This window comes from Osmerus eperlanus, chromosome 1, assembly GCF_963692335.1.
Source record: "Osmerus eperlanus chromosome 1, fOsmEpe2.1, whole genome shotgun sequence".
Lineage (NCBI taxonomy): Eukaryota > Metazoa > Chordata > Actinopteri > Osmeriformes > Osmeridae > Osmerus > Osmerus eperlanus.
The window spans coordinates 22,755,377-22,782,828 of NC_085018.1; the positions used below are offsets into that span (position 1 = coordinate 22,755,377).

General features: G+C 46.6%; 3 protein-coding genes and 1 long non-coding RNA gene across 7 annotated transcripts; 3 read left to right on the top strand and 1 right to left on the bottom strand.

Moving 5' to 3' along the window:
- The first annotated feature begins 365 nt into the window (after positions 1 to 365).
- Positions 366 to 2,683, top strand: tmem74b (transmembrane protein 74B). The gene is made up of 3 exons (XM_062459774.1): positions 366 to 610; positions 917 to 1,007; positions 1,874 to 2,683. The coding sequence occupies exon 3, from the start codon at positions 1,937 to 1,939 to the stop codon at positions 2,681 to 2,683; it is 747 nt and encodes a 248-aa protein (XP_062315758.1). The 5' UTR covers positions 366 to 610; positions 917 to 1,007; positions 1,874 to 1,936.
- Positions 2,684 to 2,795: 112 nt separating this feature from the next.
- On the top strand, positions 2,796 to 6,332 carry LOC134027692 (uncharacterized). 2 transcript variants are annotated; one of them, XR_009931463.1, is made up of 3 exons: positions 2,813 to 5,272; positions 5,365 to 6,159; positions 6,206 to 6,332. It is a non-coding gene; the product is annotated as an uncharacterized LOC134027692 (long non-coding RNA). The 2 variants fall into 2 exon arrangements; XR_009931462.1 differs by having other exon boundaries at positions 2,796 to 6,159.
- Positions 6,333 to 7,610: 1,278 nt separating this feature from the next.
- On the bottom strand, positions 7,611 to 11,538 carry psmf1 (proteasome inhibitor subunit 1). The gene is made up of 7 exons (XM_062470709.1): positions 11,307 to 11,538; positions 10,831 to 10,983; positions 10,540 to 10,622; positions 10,211 to 10,405; positions 8,478 to 8,531; positions 8,221 to 8,379; positions 7,611 to 8,097 (listed from the first exon to the last, which is right to left on the bottom strand). The coding sequence occupies exons 1-7, from the start codon at positions 11,433 to 11,435 to the stop codon at positions 8,046 to 8,048; spliced, it is 825 nt and encodes a 274-aa protein (XP_062326693.1). The 5' UTR covers positions 11,436 to 11,538; the 3' UTR covers positions 7,611 to 8,045.
- A 4,681-nt stretch (positions 11,539 to 16,219) lies between these two features.
- On the top strand, positions 16,220 to 26,685 carry rspo4 (R-spondin 4). 3 transcript variants are annotated; one of them, XM_062478021.1, is made up of 7 exons: positions 16,220 to 16,759; positions 16,886 to 17,085; positions 19,741 to 19,920; positions 20,092 to 20,229; positions 20,545 to 20,742; positions 24,529 to 24,609; positions 24,744 to 24,891. In XM_062478021.1, the coding sequence occupies exons 2-7, from the start codon at positions 17,013 to 17,015 to the stop codon at positions 24,854 to 24,856; spliced, it is 783 nt and encodes a 260-aa protein (XP_062334005.1). In that variant the 5' UTR covers positions 16,220 to 16,759; positions 16,886 to 17,012; the 3' UTR covers positions 24,857 to 24,891. The 3 variants fall into 3 exon arrangements, with proteins under 3 accessions (XP_062334005.1, XP_062333930.1, XP_062334070.1); XM_062477946.1 differs by having other exon boundaries at positions 16,220 to 17,085; XM_062478086.1 differs by lacking the exons at positions 24,529 to 24,609; positions 24,744 to 24,891 and adding an exon at positions 25,413 to 26,685 and having other exon boundaries at positions 16,418 to 17,085.
- Positions 26,686 to 27,452: the final 767 nt, after the last annotated feature.

The following is a 27,452-nucleotide window of genomic DNA, read 5'->3' on the forward strand; positions in this document are numbered from 1 at the left end:
AAAACTGTGTACGTTTGCTCACTAAGATAATTATTAACCTTAGAATACAACGTCAATAAAAACACTATTTACTCTTAAAAGTATAATTATCTCTACACGTTTACTTAAAGCGGCTGTAGCTTGAATTTAAACTTCAAAAACATTAAGAAATGTAACCAAGATTGGGACACAAACTGTCAAGATTGTGACCCAGAATGTTGAATAAACATCTAAACCTGATGAGGGTATGCCTACACTAGTTGGCATCCACAGCTGCCAACTTCTATAACACGTGTCTAGTCCACTCAAAATCAGCTAGTGAACAGTAGTGCTGCATCTGCTGTTTAGATGTTAAATTTACTCATGTCAGTAAAACAGCTGAGTGAAGGAAGTAGGCTTGTGCATAATGCATGGCCTTGATCTCAGTTTCCATGGCAATCCCACCATTTCACTTCTAGACTCCCCCGTTGTTACCCAATCAGTTTGGTTCTAGTTTTCTATCAAGCAAATCGGAGGCTATGAACGACAAAACTAGAGTAGGCGCGATAAACAGACTACTCTATCCCGTGTTCTAATTTAAAGACCTGTACCAGGTGAAGCATCATGGTCCGTCCTAACCCTCAGTTGGCAGGTAATTTGAATGTAATCCATGTATTTTGCATCTAGGGCTATCCCGACTTGTTTGACATAATACAGTTTTAATACGTAATGACTTAATGTCGGACGTATTTAAAGAATGTTGTTGGGGTACCCATTCGACTCTCATCTTGACCATGAGAACCTGCATTCTGATCTTTTATCTACACAAGTTCCCAAACGTTTGAGATAAAACCCCAGACCTTGAGCATTAAACAGGTTATGCTTTTAAAAGGCTCGAGACCAATCGCACCAGTCACAGAAAGGCTTTTTTTTCTTCTTTTTTTTTGCGCATGGCCAGTCCCAGGCAGATTCCTCGCGCAAGGTCTCCCTCGCAACACCACCAGGCATCTTTGAGCTGCAAATGATCACTGGAGCGTCGGTACCTGGAGGTAGGTGCTCACTCCCGCCTTGTGAATTTAGGATGTGAGTTTCCCTGCCATTATGTCGTCTGTGTAAATAATCATAGTATAATAGACAGCAATTATCATTATGTATTTGTAAATCAGCCCGTTTATGACATTAAACGAATATCGGTCAGTGACAGACGAGGAATTTGAGATGGTCATCAAGGTCATTTTTGTGTTGGTTGTGCTCTGGTTTTAGATATAATCTCATAAAACCCACAGTCTGTATACATCTGAATTGTGTCACTGGCCTTCCCTGTCAGTGAAAGGCATATCCAAACGCGAAATATCTTACCAATCTACCCCGCGTTCGAGCCTTATTTGTAGGTAGATAATTTATAACCCACATTAAGCTAGTGCTGTTGACATGTCAGGGTATTTATGGTCTGACTAGAGGACGGAAAAACGAGGCATTATCATTTACTATAATATGGTTAGCTGCTGAGATAACGGGGTTATGGTGGGGGAATTGACAAGCATTCAAATTGGAAGGTTATTGTATCCACTCGAATTATATGTTTTGGTAACGTAGATTAGGCTACAGCCTATTTAAAATAGCCCAAATACCTAGTTTCATGAGCCTTACGCTGGAACGTCTATAAGCTTTTCAATGTGAGAAGGTAGATCATGTTGCCAAGACCGCCTTCAATGTGATAGTGTCCTTCGGAGCGATGTTTCGTCTGATAATAACCGAATTAACTAAGGCTGACACCTCAAGTAGTAAAGATCATTCTTATGAAGTTGATGATTGTTAAAGAAGATTTTTTGTGGCGTTAGACATTTCTATTAATTTTTTTCAGTCGTGTGTCTTTGTCCTCTATACATGAGTCGTTTGATATTTGATTCTCCAGGTATTCACTGAGATAATGAGGAGCGGGCTGATTTAGCGACATGAGAACATCCGCCGCAGCTCGATGGAGTCTTTCAACGCCGTAGAGCTCCGCGACCTAGGGGATGGGGGAAGGCGCACTGCTCCTCGAGACGCGCCGTCAGCACCATGGACAGCGGCCAGAGCGGGCATCGAGAACGCCTCATATCAGGATGAGGAGCTCGAGACCAGGTTCAACGACCAACAAGGACCACCATGCAGCTCCAGCGTTCCCCGTTCCACATCTGGCTACCAGACTCAGAGGGATCATCAACTGTCACCGCGGTCAGAGGAGGAGGGACAGGAGATGGATTTCAATGACCCCTCAGTGGACTATGGGTTCATCTTGGCGCTGGTGTTCCTGGTCAGTGGGATAGTGCTGGTGGTGGTGGCCTACACCATCCCCCGCGAGGCTAAGGTGGATCCGGACCTGGTCTCGGCCAGGCAGATGGAGCGTCTGGAGCAGTACTACGCCCAGCTGGGCTCCCATCTGGACAAGTGCATCATCGCTGGCCTGGGACTGCTGACTATGGGGGGTATGCTGCTGTCTGTCCTGCTCATGGTGTCCGTCCTCCGGGGCGAGCTGCACCGCAGGAGGACTTTCGTCCATCCCAGGAAGACCTACGGGTCTATCAACCTGCGAATGAGGCAGCTGGGGGAGGGGGGGAGGGACGGGGAGGGTCTGGTGGAGGGTGACCCGGGCGTGGAGGGACCCTCAGACCCGGGCCGTGAGAGGCACTCGCGCGGGGCGCAGGAGCAGGGGGGGGAGCACAGTGAGAGACGGCAGGAGTAACAGCCCCATGGCATGAGGAGGAGAAGGGAGGAGAGGAGAAGGGAGGAGAGAGAGGAGAGGAGAAAGAGGAGAGGAGAAGGGAGGAGAGAGAGGAGAGGAGAGAGAGGAGAGGAGAAAGAGGAGAAGAGAAGGGAGGAGAGAGAGGAGAGAGGAGAGAGAGGAGAGGAGAGAGAGGAGAGAGGGCAGAAAAGAGAGGGAAGCCCTAGGTGGATAAGAGCACATGGATAATCTACATATCCTGGAGGAATAAGGAGGCCCTCTTGAGCATATGGTGTAATCAAAGACTGTTTATTTAAAGCAGCTGGACCAGTCTGGGGGACCAGTCTGTCTGGGGGACCAGTCTGGGGGACCAGTCTGGATAGCTAGTCTGGCAGTTCCCACTTTAGAACTGGACCATGCTGCAACAGACTGTTGTCAGCTTCCCAAGACTTGAATACAGGTCTGGTATACAGTAAATCACATCCTAAACAATTAGGACAGATATTATATAAACAAATGTGTTGTTGTTGTTGTTATGTAAGGATACAATATGCCTTAAACAGTTACACAGTCACTGTAAATTGTGTATACATGTGCTAAACATATAGCTCTGCTGAGCCAACAAGCCAAGTTCATCCTGTAGCATCACCTGAGTTGCTAATGCTGCTACCGTTTCCACCTGCCCCGCCCCACATCCTTCCCAGAGGCTCCTCCCTCTCCTCCCGCTGAGGTCTGAGTGGATTAGACAGGGTTAGCAAGGCAATTCAAACCAGCCAATCAGAGGCCAAGATGGAACCAGTACTGAAAGTGGTAAACAGTGGTTTTGGTCATGAACACATACATGAGAGCACAAACAGATCAGAAACAGGGTGTATCACAGACAGGTTTTTTATCGATGGAGTGTGTTCTGACGGTCATGATAATATAGATGTACTGTACATGTTCTGGATAAGGATTACCAGGAACAGGTTAATCCCAGAACATATGTCCTGTTGAGTAGAGTGCCCACTCAGAACATCATGACAAAAGACTGAGAAAGAGGCTGAGAAGGAGAGGAAGAAAGATAGAAAGGAAGAGTTAGAGAAGAGAGAACTAGATAGGGAGGGTAATAGAGGAAGATCAGAATTGAGATAGAAACGGGGAAAATCTAGAACAAGTGCAATGAAATAGTCACGTCTTATGAATCAGTAATGACCAATGCAGTGCATCCCTTTGTGTCGGACAAGGTTGTCAGAAAGCACATTCAGCTGGTGTCACAGGCTAGTCTCAAAAATGAAGAAGCACTGCTGAGAATCTGCACTTCCGGTACTTAGAACTGTAAGTTTGATCTGAGTTTGTGAAGACAAGGGGAGTCTAATAGTAATAATATCCCCTGGCCTGCATCCCCTGTGAGTGCCTGCCTGGAGGAGGAGTAGGGATCCCTGTGGAGGGACGCCTCCGGGGCCAAGAGGAGCACACGTAAGAACAGGTACCAGAGACCTGGAGGGAGATATACTCTGTATACCTGCCCCATAGCAACCTGTACATTTTATAACGACTGATGGCGTTGAAATATATTAATATATCTAATGACAAATATAAATGAGAGTATATCATAGAAATGCGTTTACAGATATTTAACAACATTTGACCATGTTAAAGATATACACAAGTAGTGACTAACATACACACACACATTTGCCCCCAAAAACAGAGGAATCTGAGTTGACTGTAAATTGATCAAGTGGATGAGCATTGAATATCTGTTGACAATTGTAGGTGGTTTGTGTGTATATTTCCTAATATGGTGTTTTATAGCTGTCCCAGTCTAACCAGTATGCTGCACTGAGGGTTCTGGAGGTGCTACTGAATGTCTGTGTGCAATAATACAGGAGATGTCTGGTAGTTTTATAGCTTATGAACATATGGATGAGTGCATGTCATATTAATACTGTATGCACAACTGTGACTTACTGCAGCGTACTGGGTGAATGTAAAACATTTTATAACGTGTATTGAGGAGAAAATCCCGAAGGGACTAGTGTAGCGTCAGAAGTGAAGGTTAGGGTCGGAATCGGATGAAAGTGGAGATCACATTCAGTGTCTAACTTCAAAAGGAACACAACATGTCTGGTGCTCCAGTTTGAGATCCTTCTCTCTGACTGAAGAACAGCAGAATGTTCTCACATTTCACACCTCGCAGTCTCCCCAGGTTCTCCCTGCCCCACACTGCATTAGCACTAACATTCCTGTTGTTTTCCGCTTCTGACAACACAGAAGTATGCTTTGAAGCAGAGGAGGAAATTACACAGGAAAGGGACTCAGTGCTCTAAGTGTGCTTATTCCATCTTTAATACCCTTTCAGCCAATGATAGGACTAGAAAAAAACAGCAGCACAGCGGAGAAAGTTGAAGACAAAGTATATCAGAGCAGTCTGTCTGTCTCCCTCTAAAGAGCACACACAAGCAAGCAGACAGAGAGACAGACAGGTGGAAGCCTTGTGATCAGATGGAGAGGAGGCAGACAGAGAGACAGACAGGTGGAAGCCTCGTGGTCAGGTGGAGAGGAGGCAGACAGAGAGACAGGTGGAAGCCTCGTGATCAGATGGAGAGGAGGCAGACAGAGAGACAGGTGGAAGCCTCGTGGTCAGATGGAGAGGAGGCAGACAGAGAGACAGGTGGAAGCCTTGTGGTCAGGTGGAGAGGAGGCAGACAGAGAGACAGACAGGTGGAAGCCTCGTGGTCAGATGGAGAGGAGGCAGACAGAGAGACAGACAGGTGGAAGCCTCGTGATCAGATGGAGAGGAGGCAGACAGAGAGACAGACAGGTGGAAGCCTCGTGATCAGATGGAGAGGAGGCAGACAGAGAGACAGGTGGAAGCCTCGTGATCAGATGGAGAGGAGGCAGACAGAGAGACAGGTGGAAGCCTCGTGATCAGATGGAGAGGAGGCAGACAGAGAGACAGGTGGAAGCCTCGTGATCAGATGGAGAGGAGGCAGACAGAGAGACAGGTGGAAGCCTTGTGGTCAGGTGGAGAGGAGGCAGACAGAGAGACAGACAGGTGGAAGCCTCGTGGTCAGATGGAGAGGAGGCAGACAGAGAGACAGACAGGTGGAAGCCTCGTGATCAGATGGAGAGGAGGCAGACAGAGAGACAGACAGGTGGAAGCCTCGTGATCAGATGGAGAGGAGGCAGACAGAGAGACAGGTGGAAGCCTCGTGATCAGATGGAGAGGAGGCAGACAGAGAGACAGGTGGAAGCCTCGTGATCAGATGGAGAGGAGGCAGACAGAGAGACAGGTGGAAGCCTCGTGATCAGATGGAGAGGAGGCAGACAGAGAGACAGACAGGTGGAAGCCTTGTGGTCAGATGGAGAGGAGGCAGACAGAGAGACAGACAGGTGGAAGCCTCGTGATCAGATGGAGAGGAGGCAGACAGAGAGACAGACAGGTGGAAGCCTCGTGGTCAGATGGAGAGGAGGCAGACAGAGAGACAGACAGGTGGAAGCCTCGTGGTCAGGTGGAGAGGAGGCAGACAGAGAGACAGGTGGAAGCCTTGTGGTCAGGTGGAGGTTAGGCAGACAGAGGTGAAGGGTCTGATGCCTCGTACATGTAAATACGAAAGTTGTATAATGTGATTTTTAAAAATCATTATAACGTGACCAATAAATTTTATGTTGCTGTTGTTTATAATCCAGTGAGTCTATGTCTTTGTGTATCTCTCTCTCCCTCTCTGTGTCTCTGCTTCACACATTCTGTCTCCAACTATTCTAACTTTTCTTCCTCATTCTCTCATGTCAGGCCTTATGCTGTGCTGATAGTAAATTACTTTTTGGGGACAGGGACCCCTTACAGGGGTGAACATTTTCCAAGGACCCCCCCCATAATCATAACACCCATTCAGCATACCCTTGGTGCTCTTAAATGGACACAATATGCTTGTTTTATTGGTGCAAATGGTCCCCATCTGTAGATTATTATATATTTGTTCACTTTTTAATGATTTTTACAATGTTATAATTTATGGTAAATTATTTCGCATAATTCCTGGCCATGGTTTGCAGACCCCACTTTGAGAACCACTGATCCACTGTATCTGATTGGTGAGATTGATAGTAACTGCATTTCTGGTTGGAGTACATAGTGACATGGCGACTTACCTTGATTTAAACAAAACAATGGATTTATAACCAAATACCAAGGAGCCTAGAAGTGGATCCGGAGAGGGGGAGGTGTAGAGAGGAAGGGGGGGGGGGTTAGTAGAGGAAGTTGAGGGATGGGTCTGTATATCTTGAGGGAGACCAGGATGTGAAGATCAGCACTTCAGCTGATTTATGATCTGTGAGGCCAGAAGGTTGGCGCGCAGCAGAAGCGTACACAGCTTGAAGGACACAGTTGATACAGAGATGTTTTCTCAGGGAAATCTCAGACTGAGACAGCTTTCGTGTCCTGGAGGCTGGACAGCCATGAGAGGACTTCCCTCTCATCTGTCTGTCAATCTCTCCTTCCCCCCTTCTCAGCTTTCCATCTCCGGGCCACAGCTCTGCTGCTGGTTTTATCCAGAGGATGAGGAGCTTGTCTATTTGCAGAGTGGAACATTACCCACAGGCAATCTGAGATCCACACTCCCCCCCCCCCCTTCCATCTCCAGAGAGAGAGCAAAAGAGAGAGAGAGAGAAACAGAGGGCAGGGGAAGATAAATGAGAGCATGCTAAACAATGCTCCCAAACACAGTCTCAGAATGACAATGAGGTGAGAGAGGCACATCACCATGTCCACACACACACACACACACACACACACACACACACACACACACACACACACACCCACACACCCACACACCCACACACCCACACACCCACACACCCACACACACACACACACACACACACACACACACACACACACTTGCATTTTGTGTTTGTGTTTTGAATGCAGCAAAGTAACTCTTATAACGACAACACAATCTGGAATGTAATACATATTTTATTGGATTTATGTTCATAAGTTATTAATTAACAATTAAGTCTGAAACAAATGGAACAAGGAGAGCAGTTGCATCTCCATATAGAAAGGAACCAAGGAAGTCAAATGGTTAACGTATTATTGTGAGAAACAACATGAGGTGAACACTGCCATGTTGACAGTCAGTCATGGAGGCAGCAGAGGAAGCCTGCAGGGAGCTGAATACACAACCTCCTGCTTCAAACACAAGGTTCAGTTCCAGGAGCAAACGCTGGCTAACACGGCTTACTAAGACCAGGGATGCAGGAGTGTCGAATGCTCCCTCTCGCTCACCTCACTAAACCTCACTCACACAGTCACATTAAGTGCTCATTCCTCTGGGAGTGTGCTGACAGGAAGTCCATCCGAGTATACAGGAAGCAGGAAGCGGAGTCTCTTCTACATGAACATGTCGTCGTATCCAGGGGGGGGCATGTGGTCTGGGTCGGGCCTGGGCAACACAACCACATGTCACTCATACTAGAACTGGACATTACAGAGTAAGTGTGTGTGTGTGTGCATTAACGTATGCGCATGTATGTGTACATGCATGTGTGTCAGGTTTGGGTCTCACCCGGGTCTGTTCCTGCCCGCCGGTCCAAACGGGTCGAAGCGCGCCCCAGGGGGCACGGCGCCAGGTGGCAGCACGCCAGGGAGACCTCCTGATGGGTCAAAGCCCGGCCGGGGGAACCCCGCCCTGAGGGGGTCTACGATCATCCCCCCACCTCCGCCACTATGGGGGAGAAAGGGCAGAGTGTATTACACACACACGCGCATGGAGTGTGACAGGATCTGAGAGCCTGTCTGCTAGGAGAGGGTTACCACACTTACCCAAAGGGATCCAAATCTGCTCTTCCTGATGCAAATGGAGCCATAGGGTCTGCCCTGAAACACACACACACACACACACACACACAGGGCAGAGTTAGTCAGGATTCGGTAACTCAGTGAAAGATAATTTGAGTGGAGATCAAGAGGTAATTGGTTCAAATCCCCCCCGTATGACGCATTGGATACAATTATTGTTAAAGAACAAACTGTGATCATTGTAACTCGACAGCCCCTCTCTCCATGCCTCCCTCTCTTCCTCCCTCTCTCTCTCTCTCTCTCTCTCTCTCTCTTTCTCTCTCTGCTAGCTGGTTAACCTGGAAGCAGCATGGTCAGTAGACCAGAACACATTAACCTCACATTAGGCCAACTGCCTTTCAACAGTCCCTCAGACACCTTCTGTGTGGTTTGGGCTTAAGGGCAGCCGGCACCCAGAGATATGCTGTGTCATTTTGCTGCTGTGGCTGCCTCTCCCCAACCTCTCTCACTCTCTCTCCCCCATCCCCCCTGCTCGCTCGCTCTCTCTCTCTCTCTCTCTGTATTTAACTCTCTCTCTCCCAACCCTCTCTCTCTCTCTCTCACATTCACTCTCTCTCTCACAGGAATGGGACACAACAGCAGCAAGGTCGATAAAGTGCTGACATCACTGAGCCAATAAGATCACAGGGTCACAGCCAACAGAGGACAGAGAAGGAGGGGGGGTAGAGAAAATGGGAGAAGGGAGGGAGGATGACAGTAAGGAGGTGAAAGCAAAGTGACAGGATCCATTGCTGGCAGGACAAGTGCCCTTTCCAGAGGTCAACACGTTTCTCTCGTTCAGCCCACACTTTTTGCTCTTCATCACACGCATCCGCACACACACACACACCTCTTTTCTGCCATGGCCTCTGTGTCTGCAGTGCCAGCCACAGAATACATCACTTATTAAAAATAGACCCTCTGGCTCATATCCTGTTCTCCATCTCTCTCTCCCTCTCTCCCTCCCTCTCTCTCTCTCTCTCTCTCTCTCTCTCTCTCTCTCTCTCCCTCCCTCTCCCTCCCTCCCTCTCCCTCCCTCTCTCTCCCTCTCTCTCCCTCTCTCTCCCTCTCTCTCCCTCTCTCTCTGGCTGTAAATATTGAATAAGACTCTCTGGAGATGCCTGGCAGCACCGCCGCAGCAGCAGGCAGGGCTCCAGCTCTCAACACACACACACGCGCACACACACACTCAACTCCTGAACTGGCTTACTACTCTGTGTGTACAGTCTGAGTATAACACTGCGTGACTCATGTGTCTAGACAGAGCTGTTAGCCAAAAACTACATCGACAAGAGAGCAAGAGAGAAAGAAAGGAGAGGCTTGAGGAGAAGACTGATCAGAGCGCGCCCCCCCCCCCCCCCCCCCCCACACACACACACACACACACACACACACACACAGTAACAGCAGCTGCAACCTGCATACTCAAGATGCCAAACTACAGATATTGTAAAGATCTGACATGGTATTGATGCAATTCTCAGTCAGTTTCTGCTGATTATGAGTTAGCATGACTGACTGTGACAGTCATATCCTCTCACACGTTCAGAAATGTCCTTCGTTAATTAATTAATTAAAGAAAGAAAATGACTTTAAAAGGTATGGTCCTTATCTGGAGTCTCTCCAGCGGGATGATGCTCAGCATCCGACCTTTACCAAATCACCCCCAGTGTGCCCAGTCATGAGCCTAAAGAGGGGAGGCCGTGCCCCGGACCCACCAGTGAGGCTGCCTGGCGCCGAGCGGCTGGGACGGGCCCACGCGGAGCGGGTGGCGGTCTTGATGCTCCTCCTCCGTGTCTCTCCTGCTCTTCCTCTCTGCTTTCCTACTGGCCGGCTGGGCCTTGGGGGCGGGTGCTGAGGGCAGCAGCTGGGTCTGCACCTTCTCAGTCAGAGCAGCAGCATCCTTAAACACACTGATCAAACACACAATGGATAGAGACTTTATAAGCCTCTGGAGATTGCCATACTGTACACTTAATAGCACCGTGCCCAGTCTAGCTAGATGGAGCTGCAGTCTCAAGCAGGGACAGTGTGGTGCAGGCCCTACCTGTCATATGTCTGGAGGTGGTCTGCATCCACGTGGTCACTGATGGTGACGGTGAGGTCAGACACCTGGTCAGAGCCTGGGTCCTGACAACACAGAGAACGTCAGTTATACTAAACCCAGCTCCTCACAGACAGCCTCATAACACCATAAAATATGACCTGGACGGAAGTAAGTGAAGGAACGTTTGAGAGGTGGAATGGAACTTTCTCATCTCTGTGCGAGTAATGATCGTCATTTCAAGAACTCCATGTAAATATACAAACAGGTTAGGTATGGGAGATAGGCACTCACCAGGGCGTTGAATATGAGCGTGTTGTCCACGGTGATGGCTTTCACCAGGAGCCGGGTCTTATCGTCGAGAGACTGGTACCTAAGGGTGTACAGCTCCTTACTACTGCTCCAGTCAGCGGGGAGCAACTCAGACTTCTTGTCCCCACTTCGTGGCTGTGAATGGAAACCAGAGTCGGGGTAAGTTTAATGAGTTGCACGTGACCCAATTTATGTTGGTAGCTCGATTTAGTAAGGCTGGCTATTGCAGTCCGTTGTTCTGGTAATGCCTTGTAGCACACAAATAGCTAGTTAACTAGCCTTACTTGCTAGTAAGACATTTATCCAGAGTCACCGGTTTGCTAGGAGGTTAAGCTAGCAGTTTCAATCGCAACGGTTATGAAAAACACAGACAATTTGGCTAAGACAAGACAAAACAGTCCCTAGCTAGGCTACTAATGTACTACGCAGCCAGAATTACAAAGCAAAATACCACTCGCCTCGTCGCCAGATCCAAGACATTTGTATCCGCTATTTATAATTTCCCAGTGAACGAAACAAACCACAGCGTCCTGGGGGCAACTTATGCTACCCGCAGCGTAGGTGTACAACACCTCTAACCCTGGCATCTTTGAAAAAGTGATGTCAAACTATTTCGGAACAGAAAAGAAAATGAAAGAGATGACAGCGTATGTTGGTGGTCATGGTGTTTTGGTCCGACGTTCTACGTCACCGAGGTCGAAAAATATCCAGTCTTTGAGTTCCGCATGCACCGTATTACGCAGCCAATGATTCGCGTCTTGGATAATTGTGTGTCTACTTATTTAATTTCAGTGTTAAATTGTCAATTCAAAACGTGGACACAGCGACTGTCAAAATATCCCATGTACTGAATTCATGATATCTGATATATATTAGCCTACATTATGCATCGTAAGTTAAAGTTGCAACCCATTTATCAACCCGTAGATGGCACTGTCTGTCAAATTTAGGCAGCTCTTGCCAACGAATCAAAACCCATTTCAAGGTTTTATATATATTATATTTATTTATAAGAGCCAGTTTATGATATGCTTTAATGATTGTTTAGCTACAATGTGCTTTGGGCTTTAAAATTATTTTAAATAAAATATTATATTTTTTATAATAATAAAATGATAAAATCGCATAATTGGTTGCAGTAGCCTATAAAAGCCAATGGCTTCTCTCTCTCTCTCTCTCTCTCTCTCTCTCTCTCTCTCTCTCTCTCTCTCTCTCTCTCTCTCTCTCTCTCTCTCTCTCACACACACACACACACAAACACACACACACACACACACACACACACACACACACACACACACACACACACACACACACACACACACACACACATGGACGAAGAAGACTTTGTGTTTGTTTCCTAATACTAATGAGCCTCTCCATGGTTTCACCCTGCAGGGTAGGAACATCTCCATATGCAGGTTGTGAGCACATATTTGTTATAAACTGTTGCACAGTAGTAAATATCAATGTTGTTCTCTGCAATGGCATTCTCCAGGACTCTGGGTGACGTTGCCAAGTGGGATACACACATATTCAGTGTTCTTACATTCTGTTGTCACACACTCCTCTCTCTCTCTGTTTTCTTCTCTTATTACTCTACATTATGCGTACCAGCTGCCGTCAGAATGAGGACATAGTTTCCTATTTGAAACCTGCATCTCCAGACAGGGCAGAGGAAACTAATGGGAGTTGCAGTCTCTGGAAGCACCAGTCCCAAATATGCTATAATTGGTCGTATCCGACCTTTTATTGTGTGTGTTTTTTTGGTCAGAAGAAAATGTGAAACATCCCATAATAAGGATCATGTTGGTTAAGGATCCTCAGATGTTACCGTGGAGACCTCCTGGAAGGTAGATGATGTCCTGCTGTCGGGGCTGGGCGGTGTCTGAAATGATGAAGAAAAAGAAGCAGTGCCTTTTGTCTTTGTGTGTGTATGTGTGTGTGTATGAGTATGTGTTTGTGTGTATGTGTGTGTGTATGTGTTTGTGTGTATGTGTGTGTGTATGAGTATGTGTTTGTGTGTATGTGTGTGTGTATGAGTATGTGTTTGTGTGTATGTGTGTGTGTGTATGTTTTTGTGTGTATGTGTGTGTGTATGAGTATGTGTTTGTGTGTATGTGTCTAGCTAGCGTGCTTTGGCCTGGCAGGCCTGCTCAACACGTGCACCACACACACACACTAACCCAGGTGTGCCATATGGTGCTGATTGTATTTTTCTACTCAACACTTGGAGTTTCTACAGTGTCAGGCCTAACCGAGTTACACACTGACAGGGTTTTCAGTTCTCAGTCTCATATCAACAGACACACACACACACACATACGTTCACACACACACACACATGCGCACACACTCAAGCATACACACACAAAACACATAAATCTAAAATTCGGAACCTATTATCTTTGACAATAATGACTGGACCAAGTGGGTCTAATGCTTACCACATCTTAGCAAAAAGTAGTTAGTACTTGTGCGTGTGTATGTGTGTGTGTGTGGAGGGGGATGGGGGTGGAGTGGGGGGGAGGGCAGTTAGGGATGGGGGCACGGGGGGCTAGGTAGGTTTCAGCTCGGGGCGTGGTGGTAGTCAGGAATGTGCGATGAAAATGAATGTTATTCATCACAAGTTGACATCACATACATGACTTTCAATATTGAACAACATCACACACTTGATTGCCATATTTGTACATACAGACAAGATAGCTAGACAAGATTTCACAGTGAACAAAGTTTTGTTAAATTATGTTGTCCCTTACAGTATTACTTACAGTATCATATCAGACAAAACCTCACTGGAGACAAATCTTGTTGTTCTCTCTCTGTCACTGCAAGACAACACCAGATGCACATATGCAATCATGACCTCTGAATAAACTACACCCTTCAGTATGTACCAGGCATACACATCAGCCAGTCAGTCACCTTAAATTGTTAGCAGACTCTTGTGCTAGAATCAACAGAATTGAGCACAAAAGATTGATCTAACTTGTTTTTCTTCTTTCAGGCATTGTGAAGCGTCTTGCAGATGGGAGCCTCTTAGACTCTGGAGGGTCTGGGTGTATTTAGGACTGGGGGCAGTTAGGGCAGGAGAGCTGGGGTGTATTTAGGACTGGGGGTAGTTAGGGCAGTAGAGCTGGGGGGTATTTAGGACTGGGGGTAGTTAGGGCAGGAGAGCTGGGGGGTATTCAGGACTGGGGGTAGTTAGGGCAGGAGGGTCAGGAGATTTCTGGACTGGGGCCAGGGGTCAGAGGGTAGTTTATCCCAAGGCATACTAGGGTAGTAGAAAGGTATATGTTATGCCGTACATTATTCTGTTAAGAGTACCCATTCCCTTTCATGGCACAATGTTATTTACAATGGTGGAGCAGTTAAGATTGAGCGGTTCCCCAATCACAGTTACAGCTCCTTCTCTTTCATCCTACATCTCAGCCCTAAATATACAGCATCCATCACATATGGCTCTTTCAGTTTCATAGGCTGGAATGATGGACGGTATTACTCAGAGCGTGCGTCTCACAGGACTGTTGACTGACTCCATATGTGCACAGGCCAACCAATGAAGCGATCAGAGATTGTTCAAACTTGGTGGATGGTGAGGTTGAGTCTGACTAAGTCCAACCTGCTGACAGCCATCTGACAGCAACCTTTGACCTCTTCTAAACAAGGGGCAGATGCCCCCACCCACCCACCTGACTCTGATGGTCCAATTGGAAACATGCCTCTGTTGACTCAACAGGACAGGGTGTATGGAAAAGAGGATGAGGAGGTATCAGTGTGTGAAGAGAGACGAAGAACAAAAGATCCTTTTCCAGGTCTCTCCTTAAATAAAGTCGTCCCCAACAAGGTGTTTCCTGATGGCCTTCCTGGAGAAGCTGTCAAAACCTTCTGGACTCACCTGCAGGCTGCAGGACCATGAAAGCAACCCAACGCTGATGAAGAGACTGATACGAACAGACTGCACCTCACAGTTCAATGCAGACAGGATCTACGGAATCAATTTCGTTCGGTACCGTGAACAAACCAACATACCTTGAACACGCATGCACACACCCACCCACGCTCACACACTCCACTGGTGCCCTATCCCCTCCTGCCCTCAGGCGGAAGGCAAACCAGAGGAAGAAAAAATGACCAAACTGGAAGCAGCAAGACCCTAAGCCTCTGGGATCAGCAAGGGGGGCACAGAGCCAAGGTGCTGGGGGATGCGTGTGAGTGTGTGTAGCTGTGATGGAGGCAGTGTGTGCCTGGGATGGCCTAGCGGAAGGAGACCTGGGGTGTCGAAGCAACACAGAGTCGATCCAGCAGCAGACCTGTGGCGTACCACTCCGCAGCCAGTAACTCTCCCTCTCTCTCCTCTCTCACTTTCTCTCTCTCTCACACACACAAACGGACACATAAACACACACACACCCCAAAGTTACATCTGGAGCGCATTTAGACTGTTGTCATGGCCACATGGACTCCTCCACCTCCGACGTTCAACAGCCACATCCCCCCTCAACCCCTTTCGTGCTCCTTCCCATAAAAACACACACACATACACAGACCCCTCTATGGAGAGCAGGTCCCTGTTGGTTGGGTTGGTGTTTATCCAATCAAGGTGTGCTGGGATGTCTGTGCGGGGCTGACCTCCAACTGACCCTGAGGGTAAAATCACCTCCTCTAATTAAACTGCTACCTCAGACTGTAAATCTCCACCTCTCTCAGACTCGATCTGAGACAGAGGCAGACTCTAAATCACACCCTCTCTTAGCCTCAGTCAATGGCAGAGGAAGTTTAAATCAACTCATCTCATTAAGTCTCTACCAAAGTCAGAGCTGCTGACATGTGCTATATTGCCCACAATTAATCCACTGTCCAAGTCCTACCCGTCTGAATTGTAGAATTAGTGTGCAAAAAACAAGTAAATCAGATTGCAAGAACATTTTTCAGGGGTGTGTAACTTCAAAACAACTAAACAGATGTGTGCATGATATTTTGTCTGCGGTGAGGGACTAAGGATGTGACTTGATGTGGCAAAAATCTTGCCATCCGTTTGAAACCGCAAAGATAATGTGGGGATTTTGAATCAAAGTACCAATCAAACACTAACCCTAACCTTCTCCCTAGGAATTTGCAGGAAGCAAGTAACCAATTTTAATTAAGGTCAATAATGTATTAATTTAACTTCCTTTTTATTGAAAATGTATTTAACAAACTGTAGTGGTGAATTGATTTTGAATAGCCACACGTGTCACCATTTTTTTATTATTGTTATGTAATCGTATCTTTCATGTTCCTCTCTAGAAGATACGTTGCACATGATCACATCAACATTCCCATATTCAAACGATCCACTACGCACAACAAACGGACCTAACAGGCCAGTGAGGCTTGGCGGAAATGTGCAGCTCTGAAGGCAGCACGAGGCGGTTTGAATATCTCTGTCATGTTCCAATTTCTTCCAACCGCAGTTTGCTCAACCCAACAAAAGTAAACAAACTGCCTCAAAATTCCAAATAAAAACAGCATGATTCGGAGATTAGAAACACGCTTAATGCACCCCTTACTGTCAGTTTGCTGTTTAAGTATTCACATTGCTCTTTGTGGTGATAAACAGTTGTACGCCGATTGCGGGAGCTACTCGTATTTATCAGCCAGTAACATTGGCAGGGCCTCGGTCTGGATTGACGATTGGTTTCTAAGTAGCTGGCATAAGACAGGACCATTAAGGGTACAAATAAACTAAATATAGACATTGAGTTGTGTTTATCCTCCATTCCTCTACTAGGCTAGATATATTCTCCTGCAGAACTTAATACTTCATGACGTCTACAGGAGCGGAATTCCACTTTGATCCACCATTGACTGTAGCAAAGTAGCTTATTTCTCTTCTTCTCCCAAAGCATTCTTGAGCTACACAGTAGTAAGTTAACATCCAGCAGTCGCGAGGGCCGAGGGAGATCCAAGGGTTAAAGATACCATTGATAAGTGGAGCTCGTTTCTTGCAATTTGGCTGCGGCTGTTAAACGGGTGTGTTTCCTCCAACCAGTTTGTGTGGGAAGGCGGCTGGTCCTCCTCGACCTCGGCGCTTCTGTGAGCGCTTCGCCAGCCTGAAGAAGACCGGGGCTCCTTCAGACGTCTGCAGTCCCGCTCTGAGGCGCATCTCCTCTGCACAGATGCATCTGCGCCTTCTGACCATTTTAACCTTGGTTTGGGAGGCTATCACCATGAGTGCAAGACGACCCAGAGGTGAGAATATATCTAAAAATGTTTCCCAATTGACAGTCCATGGTAGTTTTTGTGTTGTGAAAATATAATTATATTGTAAAAATAGGCCTTGAACATTAAGAGTAGGCTCAGAATGTTAAGTGCATAAACCACTATAGCATTAGGCTATATGCATTTGAGAAAAGCAAATGATTAAAATGTATGTATTTAATATGGATTAACTGTAGATGCTTGTATATCATATTAGCTTATATATTATATATAAAATATAAAAAACTTCTTTCAATAAACTGCAAAAAGGCAAACACTAGTTTAAAGTAACTAAAGTAATGAACTTGAACCTGAGAAATAGGCTAATAAGGTTTTTAGTTTTATGTAGAGCAAAGAGTTTTGACCTTTTTACTCAAGTTTTTTTTCCACACATTTAATAGTAGCAATAACCAGATGACTTCCTAACAACAATATTCTAAAACATAAAACAGGCTGTCCTCACCTTTTACATTTCTGTTCTGCTCGGAAACTTGATATTTCACAACCTCCTGTATCTGCTGTTTTCTCTCCGAGCGTTCTATACTGCATGTGTGTTTGGTCAGCTACTACTATACCAGCGGTGCCTCTGCAGGACTGAGACACGGGCATCTCTGGTGACGGAGACCTGATCGTTGCTTTTGTCTGATGGGATTTCACAGAAATCAGACATGGCTAGCTGAACACGCCCGAGCTACAGTGTCCGACCTTTGTCCTTTCACTTGAGACAGTATGTGTGTTTGTGATCTGAGGACCGCACTGCTGTAACCACACCGCTTTCTGTAGTGCTGTAGCCATGCCGACCAAGGTGGTCTGTAGTGCTGTAGCCATGCTGACCAAGGTGGTCTGTAGTGCTGCCATGCCGACCAAGGCGGTCTGTAGTGCTGTAGCCATGCCGACCAAGGTGGTCTGTAGTGCTGTAGCCGTGTCGACTATGGCAGTCTCAGGCTAACCATTCCTGACAGGGTGGACCATTACCACTGCAGGCCTGCCAGGGTCAACCGCTGTGTGGCTCTGCGGTTTGACCTGCTGTCACTGCTCATCTCCCCACATGTGTGTGAGATCCAGTCTCTCATCTCATCTTCCTCTGGCTGTTCCAGCGGTTACCCACTCCCCCTCCACGGTCCGCCATGCTGGATTAGTGGTTTGACATGGGGCAGTTGTTGTAGAAGAGGTGGTTTGGTGACCACAAGCGATCTGTAGTTTACTTATAACTTTGACTCTATAGACTGGTACATTCTCTGGTACATTCTCAAAACAAAAGGATGTTCCTTATAATCCTATAACAACATAAGTACCCTGAACTCAGGGTTCTAATTACGGGGGGGCTTGAGACTTGGACCCCCCCAAAAGAGGTAAAAACATTTCGATATATATATATTGTTCTTACCTGTAATCGTAAATATTACTTTACGCCCTGGAGAAGAAGTTGACCCCCCCGATTGTCATTGTATATTTCGCACTCTGCCTGAACTAAAACGTTTCACATTGACGTTTCTTCCGTAACCCATGGAAACCTTTTAAGATCCCAAACAGAACCATGTGGATCAGAAAAACCTTTTGTCTTAGGTTCCACACCTTTTAGACTATACATAAAGTATATTTCATAGCTTTCCCAGCATATACCCAAACTAAGCACCTTCAGACCTAACCTAAGAATCCCATCCCCCCACCCACTGGCCTAAGACAACATTGTTTGTATTAAACCTGTGGCAACTGTACTTTAGCCCCAGGTGAATCAGGTCTCTGATGTTTAGCCTAACGAGCTGGTCCGGTGTGTGATTCTGTGGGCTGGCAGCAGCTCTACACAGGCAGGCTGGGCCGTTTCAGTGCTGCTAGCACCTGGAGGTTGTTAGGCACACAGCGCCATGCCGAAGGGTCAGAGGTCAAGGGGTGAGCACGACTCAGACCTGCAGCTATCTGACTGCAGGGGAGGAGAGGGCGGGCGGGCGGCTCTCTCTCTCATGACACAGTTGTAGAGCGACCCGTCGCGTTGTAATCGCTCTCTGGTGTGGCTCGTAGTGTGGTGTTAGGGCACAGAGCAGTCTCCACTGTGGTACTGGTGCATTGAATAGCTTGTTGTGTTATGCTAGCCCATAGAGTAGTCTGTAGTGTTTTACTAGGCTATAGAGCAAGCCTGCAGAGTTCATACTGTAAAACAGCCTTTCCAGTTTCTTGATCCTCCATATCTCTCTGACGAGTTGTTGTACCTCCACCCAGACATCTCTCTCTCCATCTCACTCTCTTTCTCTCTTTCTGAAGACAAACAGGAGAATCGTGATCAGAACCATCTGTCTTGTTCCTCTTTCTGTACACTACACACACATGCTTAGTGTCCATCAACACACATGCACAGTACACACACATACACGCACACACTAAATATGAAAGACAGAGGGACCAAAATCATGACGAAGATAGAAAACAGACACTCTTCAGTTGTCATCCCTTTTGTAATATTACAATCAGACATGGCACAAAAGACCTTCCCTCTCTTCGGTAGCTGTTCTAGCTGTTCTGTGGATCTGGTTGTTCCACCGTTCTACTGGGGTGTTTTCTACTGGTCTGCTGGAAAGGTGTTTTACTGGTCTAACGTTCTAACTGTTCTGCTTGTTCCTGTGTCTGTTTCCTGCACCGTAGCGTTCACAGACGAACAGGAGCACTGCCGGAGCTGCATGGAGTGTTCCCATGACAACGGCTGTGTGCGTTGCCCCGAGCGCCTCTTCCTGTTTCTGAGGAGAGACGGGATGTCCCACCATGGCTCCTGTGTGCATGCCTGCCCTCCTGGACACTACGGCCAGAGAGGACAGGACATCAGCCGCTGTCTCAGTCAGTCTGTGTGGGTGTGTGTGTGTGTGTGTGTGTGTGTGTGGGGGGGGGGGGGGGGGCGTATTTGTGGAAGTGTGTTTGTATGTCTGTGCATCGGCCTGTCTGTTTGTCTGTCTGCTGATTAAGCCGAACACAGTCTCATAGCGTCCTAAATAGATTTCTCCCTCCCAGAATGCCGTTCTGCTGACTGTGAGAGCTGCTTCAGCAGAGACTTCTGCATGAGATGTAGGCCTGGCCTTCGCCTGTTCAGAGGCCAGTGCTCCAGCAGCTGTCCGGCTGGCACCCTACCCACACTCACAGACTGTGTCGGTGAGTGATTCAGCACCCCATGCCTCCCTCTGGGTCTGATCCTCATTGGTTCATATCACCCAATGAGGAGGGGGCCAGGGTGAAGGAGGGCTCCACTGGGTCTCCTTGACTGCTGGGTCTGTTATGATGGAAGTGATATCCTCAGGAATTTACAGAGGAGCTGAGGACATCAGCTCCATCATAGCAACGGGGCGTATTCCCCTTCCAGATGTAATGTCTTTTAAGTATTTGTGTCTCGCTTTCTTCTGTTGTTTCTCACTTTCTCTCCACATTTCCCTCCTCCTCTCTCTCCCTCCTTACCTCCCTCCATCCCAGAGGGCTGTCTTGGGGTCCCGGAGGGGCCCTGGGGGGGATGGAGCACCTGTCTCCGGGAAGGCCACAGCTGTGGCTTCAGGTGGGGCCGCCAGAGTCGGACCCGGGGGCTGTCTTTGAGCCAGCCTGAGCAGAAAGCAGCACTCTGTCTCCCTGAGAGCGAAACCAGGAGGTGCAGGATGAAGAAGCGATGTCCTACAGGTGTGAGGGAGGGAGGGAGGGAGGGAGGGAGGGTGGGAGGGAGGGAGGGAGAAAAAAGACAGTTGAGAGATAACTGTTGCAGCTACATCCCGGTTGTTGAATAATGGCCCCTCTCCTTGATTGCTACTGACTGGTGTCCTCCATGCATGTGTCCTGTGCTGTAGCCCCACTAGTTTGATGATGGCGTGATGACGAGCAGTCACCAAGCCCTTGTTGTTTCTTTTTCTGAGTTAATTAATCGCAGTACAATTAGTAAGCTCAACTTGGCTGTCGCTAACCCAATTAATTTCTAAATACCGTATAAAGCACAATATTCCATACACAGGGCTTGTTCTGGCCCTCAATTAGGTCTGAATTATCCTTAAGCTGCAGTTTTTTTTTCTTCCCTCGTCGTGTCTTTTGATGCTACCCGGGAAGGCATTTGTTTGCAGCAATTATCATTATCATTGTCAGATCAGATGTCTGGGGGTATTAGCCGCCAGAGCAACGTGATCTGCAGGAATCTCAGGAGAAGGGGCTCTACATCAGCCTGCTAATCACACCCAGCTGGGATGAAACGTATTTGTGGCATCCCAGGACATTCCTCTGCTCTCGTAGATTAGCCTAGCGCTTCTAATTTCCATCCTCATTGTTATTGCTTTCAGATGATGATGGCTCTTCAGATCCTAGTTCCTGCCCCCGTCCTTTCCTTTGTCTCCCAAACTGTTGACAGTTGAGTCGGTTAGAGCTCGGTGAGCGTCTGTGTGTGTGTGCCTGTCTGCCTGTGTGTGTGTGTGGCTGTCTGTCTGTCTGTTGCATGTCTCTACTGAATCCTATATGGGATTGATTGATGTTGTATTTTTGTATAAATTGTCAGAGTGCCATGTGCATTGTAAGAAACGTTTGGATGTGAAGAGGCAGCGATAAAGGTAGAGCTGTGTCACTCTATTGGCAAAGCTAAATATATATAGCAGTATGGTGTACCTGACTGTGTAGGGACTCTACTACACCACAACAATTTTTTTAAATCCACAAAAGTATACACGCACACACACAAAATATACACATATTTGGAGGTTATCATCACAGTAATGTTGTGACATTGTGATTAAGGCCCTGCTCGAGTCTCATCCAGATCATGCTTATTTGGGGCGAAAAGACATATTTATGGGGTTAATCTTACAGGTATTTCAAGGATATTTATGGCAGCAATAATGTATCCCTGCTGATTTGCAAATAAATGTTTACTTGATTTACGTTCCTTTTTAAAGACCCTATTCTGAGAAAGGGAGAGGAGATGCGTGAAAAGGAGAGGAAGGGAGAGTAGGGCAAGAGATGTGGAGCTAGGAGACGAGACGTGGGGAAGAGGGGTGGAGCTAGGAGACGAGACGTGGGGAAGAGGGGTTTAGCTAGGAGAAGAGACGTGGGGAAGAGGGGTGGAGCTAGGAGACGAGATGTGGGGAAGAGGGGTGGAGCTAGGAGACGAGATGTGGGGATGAGGGGTGGAGCTAGGAGACGAGACGTGGGGAAGAGGGGTGGAGCTAGGAGACGAAACGTGGGGATGAAGAGTGGAGCTAGGAGATGAGATGTGGGGAAGAGGGGTGGAGCTAGGAGACGAGATGTGGGGATGAGGGGTGGAGCTGGGAAGAGGGGTGGAGCTAGGAGACAAGACGTGCGGAAGAGGGGTGGAGTTGGAGATGAGACGTGGGGATGAGGGGTGGAGCTAGGAGAGGAGATGTGGGGAAGAGGGGTGGAGCTAGGAGAGGAGATCTGGGGAAGAGGGGTGGAGCTAGGAGAGGAGATGTGGGGAAGAGGGGTGGAGCTGTGAGAGGAGATCTGGGGAAGAGGGGTGGAGCTAGGAGGAGAGGAGAACCATGCAGATGTGTCAGAGGTGGAGTAACATCAGACCACTCTGACAGTCTTATAGATAGCGTGGATCCTTAGTTTCCATGTGGCAGAAACAGAACCACGTTAGATTAGAGAAACAGGTGGTTTGTATTTCTGTTTATTTGACCCCCCTCTCCCTCCCTTACATCCTTACCTCCTTCATGCTCCCTAATTATAGATTCCTTCCCAGGAACTGCAACTGTGAATTATAAATAATCATAATTTGCTTAGGAAAAGAAAGACTTACCAAAGAACATTTGCAGAAGCATGTTCATGTAGGTACATCTGAAACATACTGTACTGTGGCACCGTATTGTCGAGAAGAATTAGGGTCAAACGAACCCCCATTATTTGGGGTTCGTTTAATGTTCATTAATTCTGTGTTCCCAGTCCGAAATGGCCACCCCATTATATATACACATAATACTGTGTGTAATATTACCTTTTATAAGGTTGTTAGATCTTTTTATTGACAATGATATTAAATGAAAAAAAGTTTCAGGGAGTAAAAAGTTTAATTCGACTCGAACACAACAGGAGGGTTAAAACGCTTGTTGCACGTTTTGAGGATGTTCTAGAAGAACAACAGATGATATGCTCCTAAATGGAGACAAGGTGCAGACAGTTTGTCTTGGGGAGTTTATACATGGCTTTGGATTAAATCTGTTGTATTACTGTAATGTTTTTCCACTAATCAGACCAAGCTATGCTCAACCTCTGTGTGTGTGTGTGTGTGTGTGTTTGGGTGTAAGTGGTGCATGTGTGTGGGTGTGTCTGTGTGTGTGTGTGTGTGTATGTGTGAATGTATGTACATACTGAATACAGTATGTGTGTGTGTGTGTCTGGAGCAGTGATGTGTTCTGCTAAAGTACAGGCCAGGAGCTATGGTCATACTTCCCTAATAACAAGATTAAAACACTGATTTCAAATAAGGAAATTACTACGATCAAAACAGCCAAACGAGAAGCATGTGTGCCAGGCCCCAGCCTCGCCCCCAGCCTCCCCCCCAGCCCCAGCCCCAGCCTCACCCCAGCCTCCCCCAGCCCAGCTTCAGTCCAGTCTCTCTACACACGTTAATTCAAGATCATATCTCATTTTGGTGAGCTGTGAAGCAATCCAGTGTGTAGAATGCTGAGATCTCCTGTGTTTATGATGCAGATGAACTCTGCCAGTGCTGCTGTGATTGGTGGATCACCAGGGAGGGAAATACTGTAGATTAGAATGACTGGCGCAATGGGATGGTCAGAATCAATCTCTATAGAAGTCTGTAGTGAGCTAAAGTTGCACAGTCATTCTATTTCCTATAACATCTGTACATTTATGTAGAAAAGCAGAACATTTACCTTGCCAAAAAACGGAATGACCCCGCCGAAACCTAACTTCAAGCCTAAGGCTGTGTGTGTGTGTATGTGTGTACTTTTGTGTGTGTGTGTGTGATGTACAGTACAAGTGTTGTGTCTTTGTGGTCAGGAGCATTATGAGGAGTTTTTTTTTAAAAGTTGTTCTTAATTCAGTTATGGAGACATGAAGATGGTTCTCTTTCATGACACATACCACAGACTTGGCCCTCAAGTTTGTTTGTGTCTGTCTGTCTGTGTGTGTGTGTGTGTGTGTGTGTGTGTGTGTGTGTGTGTGTGTGTGTGTGTGTGTGTGTGTATGTGACTGTGTGTGTTTACTCTTATGGCATGTCCCAGGCTCTAGGCAGGGACACACCAGCTCTGTCCCTCCAGGATAATTAAATTACCTCTGATCTGTAACAGACACAGATATTGGTTTGCACTCTTCCCTAGATGTCCCTCTCTCTCTTTCTCTCCCACACACACACACACACATTCACATGCTCACCTATACTACAATCTCATACGATATCATGTACATGTACATTAAGATTCCGATTGTGGCAAATTAAAATCATTACAGGACATGTACACTGTCATCTGGAAATGTGTCTCCAATCTGGACTTGTGTCCATACATCCTCAGAATCAGCTTTATTCGCCAAGTAAGTTTACACAAACAAGGAATTTACTGTGGCAGGAAGGTGCATACGATAAACATATAAGAATCTCCGATATAAAAAGTAGAAAATGTACAACAGTCTAAATAATTCTAAACATCCTCCGTCTTCTAACACAGGCCAGATGAGATGGTGGGACCCTGTCCGGACCACAATACCCAGAACACACCACACTGCCCAGCACGCTGCACACTGGCACAGACAGAACAGCCACAGCACAGGGCTGGGTTAAGAGCATGGATGAACTGAAGATTAAGAAGAGAGAGAGAGAGAGAGAGAGAGAGAGAGAGAGAGAGAGAGAGAGAGAGAGAGAGAGAGAGAGAGAGAGAGGGAGAGAGGGAGACAGAGAGAGGGAGAGAGTAAGAGAGGGAGAGAGAAGACTAGGAAGACATACACAGCAGAGATGACTGTGTATGTCAGGGGGAGAGGGAAGAGAGAGGGGATGGAAGTATGGGAGAGAGAAAGATAAGGGTGAGCTGTCATAAGACTGAGCTCTTTTAGCACTAGGCTGTAAAACTCGGTGATGATGTTGTACATCTCAATTACACTGAAAGTCTACATTCTAGAAATACTTTCCAATATTCAAGCTGCGCTTGATTGAGTTACTCTGCAACAAGGGTTCCAAAAGATTCGACCACAAAACGACAGACTCCGCTTAAAGGAGAAGGAGGCAGACAATCAAAGAGGTTTTTTTTAAAGATTTGTGAAAATAGTTTGCGGTCTTCTGATTTAGTGGTCTTCAATATATATAGTGCTCATTCTAACCCTGTCTCTGTTTCCCTTGATAGAAAGAAGAAAGAAGGAGAGAGGAGGAGGGAGGAAGACAGGGAGGAAACAGATGCAGCAGCTTCTGAATGAGACTGGAACGGAGCCACCAGGGGGACCCTAATAAAAGACGCACCCATTGACATCGCGTGGCGTGACAAGAGTCGCTGAGGGGATCACGATAAGTGCGGCACACATTAGCATAGCATGGAGACACCTGGATATGCTATCGAATGCTGAGTCATGTTCAGTGACAACTTCATTGGAACCATACGACCGAATCCCATATTTATTCCATACATATCACAGAACCCTTGCTGTGGCAGGCTGGGCCCCTCTCCTCCCCAGCAAGGCACCATATTTACCATCCAACTCGAAGAGTGATCAGAGAAAGTCGTTTAAACCTTGCAAGACAGCGCACCTCCGTCGAGAGGAACAAATTGTATTCCTGCACTGGAGCGTCAGCCAGTGTATTGTTGATGTCTCTCTGTCTTATCTTCTGTCTGTTCATAGCCAGCCCGTCGTGACACGTGACCTTCCTTCCTCACTCCTGGAGTAAATCACGGATCTGACGTGAATGGATGGGTAGCAGCTGTTCAGAAGTGAACAGGATGTTTACCTATCCAGCCATGTTAAGATCAGGGATTTCCTGGTGGAGAGAGGAAGGTGAAACCCAGACATGACCCCAGCTCAGTCCTGTCTGAGATCTGCTCAGTGCAGATGGAACCTTCTTGCCAGCTCTGTTGCCAAGGCAACACAGTAGCAGGACCTTCCTGGTGGTCCTACTGTACATGCTGTCATGCAACACAGGAAGTAAATTTAACAGAAAATGGTTCTGGACTTCTAAGATCTTACAGGAATATCTTCCAGAATGTTCTACTATGGTTACAAATATTTGTATAAACTGTTACTCAACCTTTTGTTTTTAGAGTGTTTAAAAGGTTCCTTTGGGTTCCTCTGCTTGAATGGATTGCTGACGAAAATGCAACTTAACACCCAACGCTTCACTTGGCTTGACACAAGCTCAGACATGTTTGAGGAAGAAGTTTGTTAAAAAGACGTCTTTGACTTGTAAAATAGACAGATATGGGAACTTTTTGTTCATTGTTTATAAGATGATATGGAGTCAATGTATTAATATTACTCTTCCCACCAATCTCTGCTTGCAGATAATATTGAAAAGATATTTATTTACATTTTTGAATTTCTTTTCCAAAGAACAAACTGTTAAATGGACCTCATGTTAGTGTTGTCTTCCATTATCAGTTGTTATAATAAAGCTGGTGTTTTTTTGTTGTTGAAGTGTTGTCATTGTAAGTAAGAATTGATGAGGCTTGAAGAGATGGATGAGCATCAACGTCTTCTTGAAGGCTCACACGCCACGCAGAGAATCCTCAGAAACAGGAAGACACCGTGGCTGCCATGACAGGACTCCACCACTAGAGGGTAGCGTGTTGCCTCTGAACACTGCTTCAGAAGTGAAACATCTATCAAAATGTCACATACTGGTCAACCAATCCAGTCTTTTGTCTGACGTAAGAATGTTTGACTTGCAGGCGAGGTTTACTCAGGTGTAGGGTTAGGTCAGGGCTATGAATAACACACACGCGCACACACACACACACACACACACACACACACACAGCCCCAGGATGAATAACTAGACCCATGCACCACTCCATGGCTAACTCAAACAAACAGTCCTCCACACAGGAAGGTCTATTAATACATGAGACACATGGATGAACCAGGCCCACTGTGAAGACAACAGAGGAAGGCTTAAGGGGTCTGTGTCTCTTCACCCTGCGTTTCTGCATGTTTTTCTGTGATCATTCAATTCAGTGTATATTAAAAGCATATCAAAGCTGATTCCAAAACAAATATAAATTCAAGAGAAAGAACGCTGTTTCATTCTACACTTCACTCTTAGTATTTTGAAGTGTAAATGAGTAGCAACAAATGTGTGTTGTATGCTTTTTAATCTATGCAATGTTCATAAATAATAAGTATGTATACTTATTTAAAATATATTGAAATAAAAATGGTTAAAAAAAAATTACAAA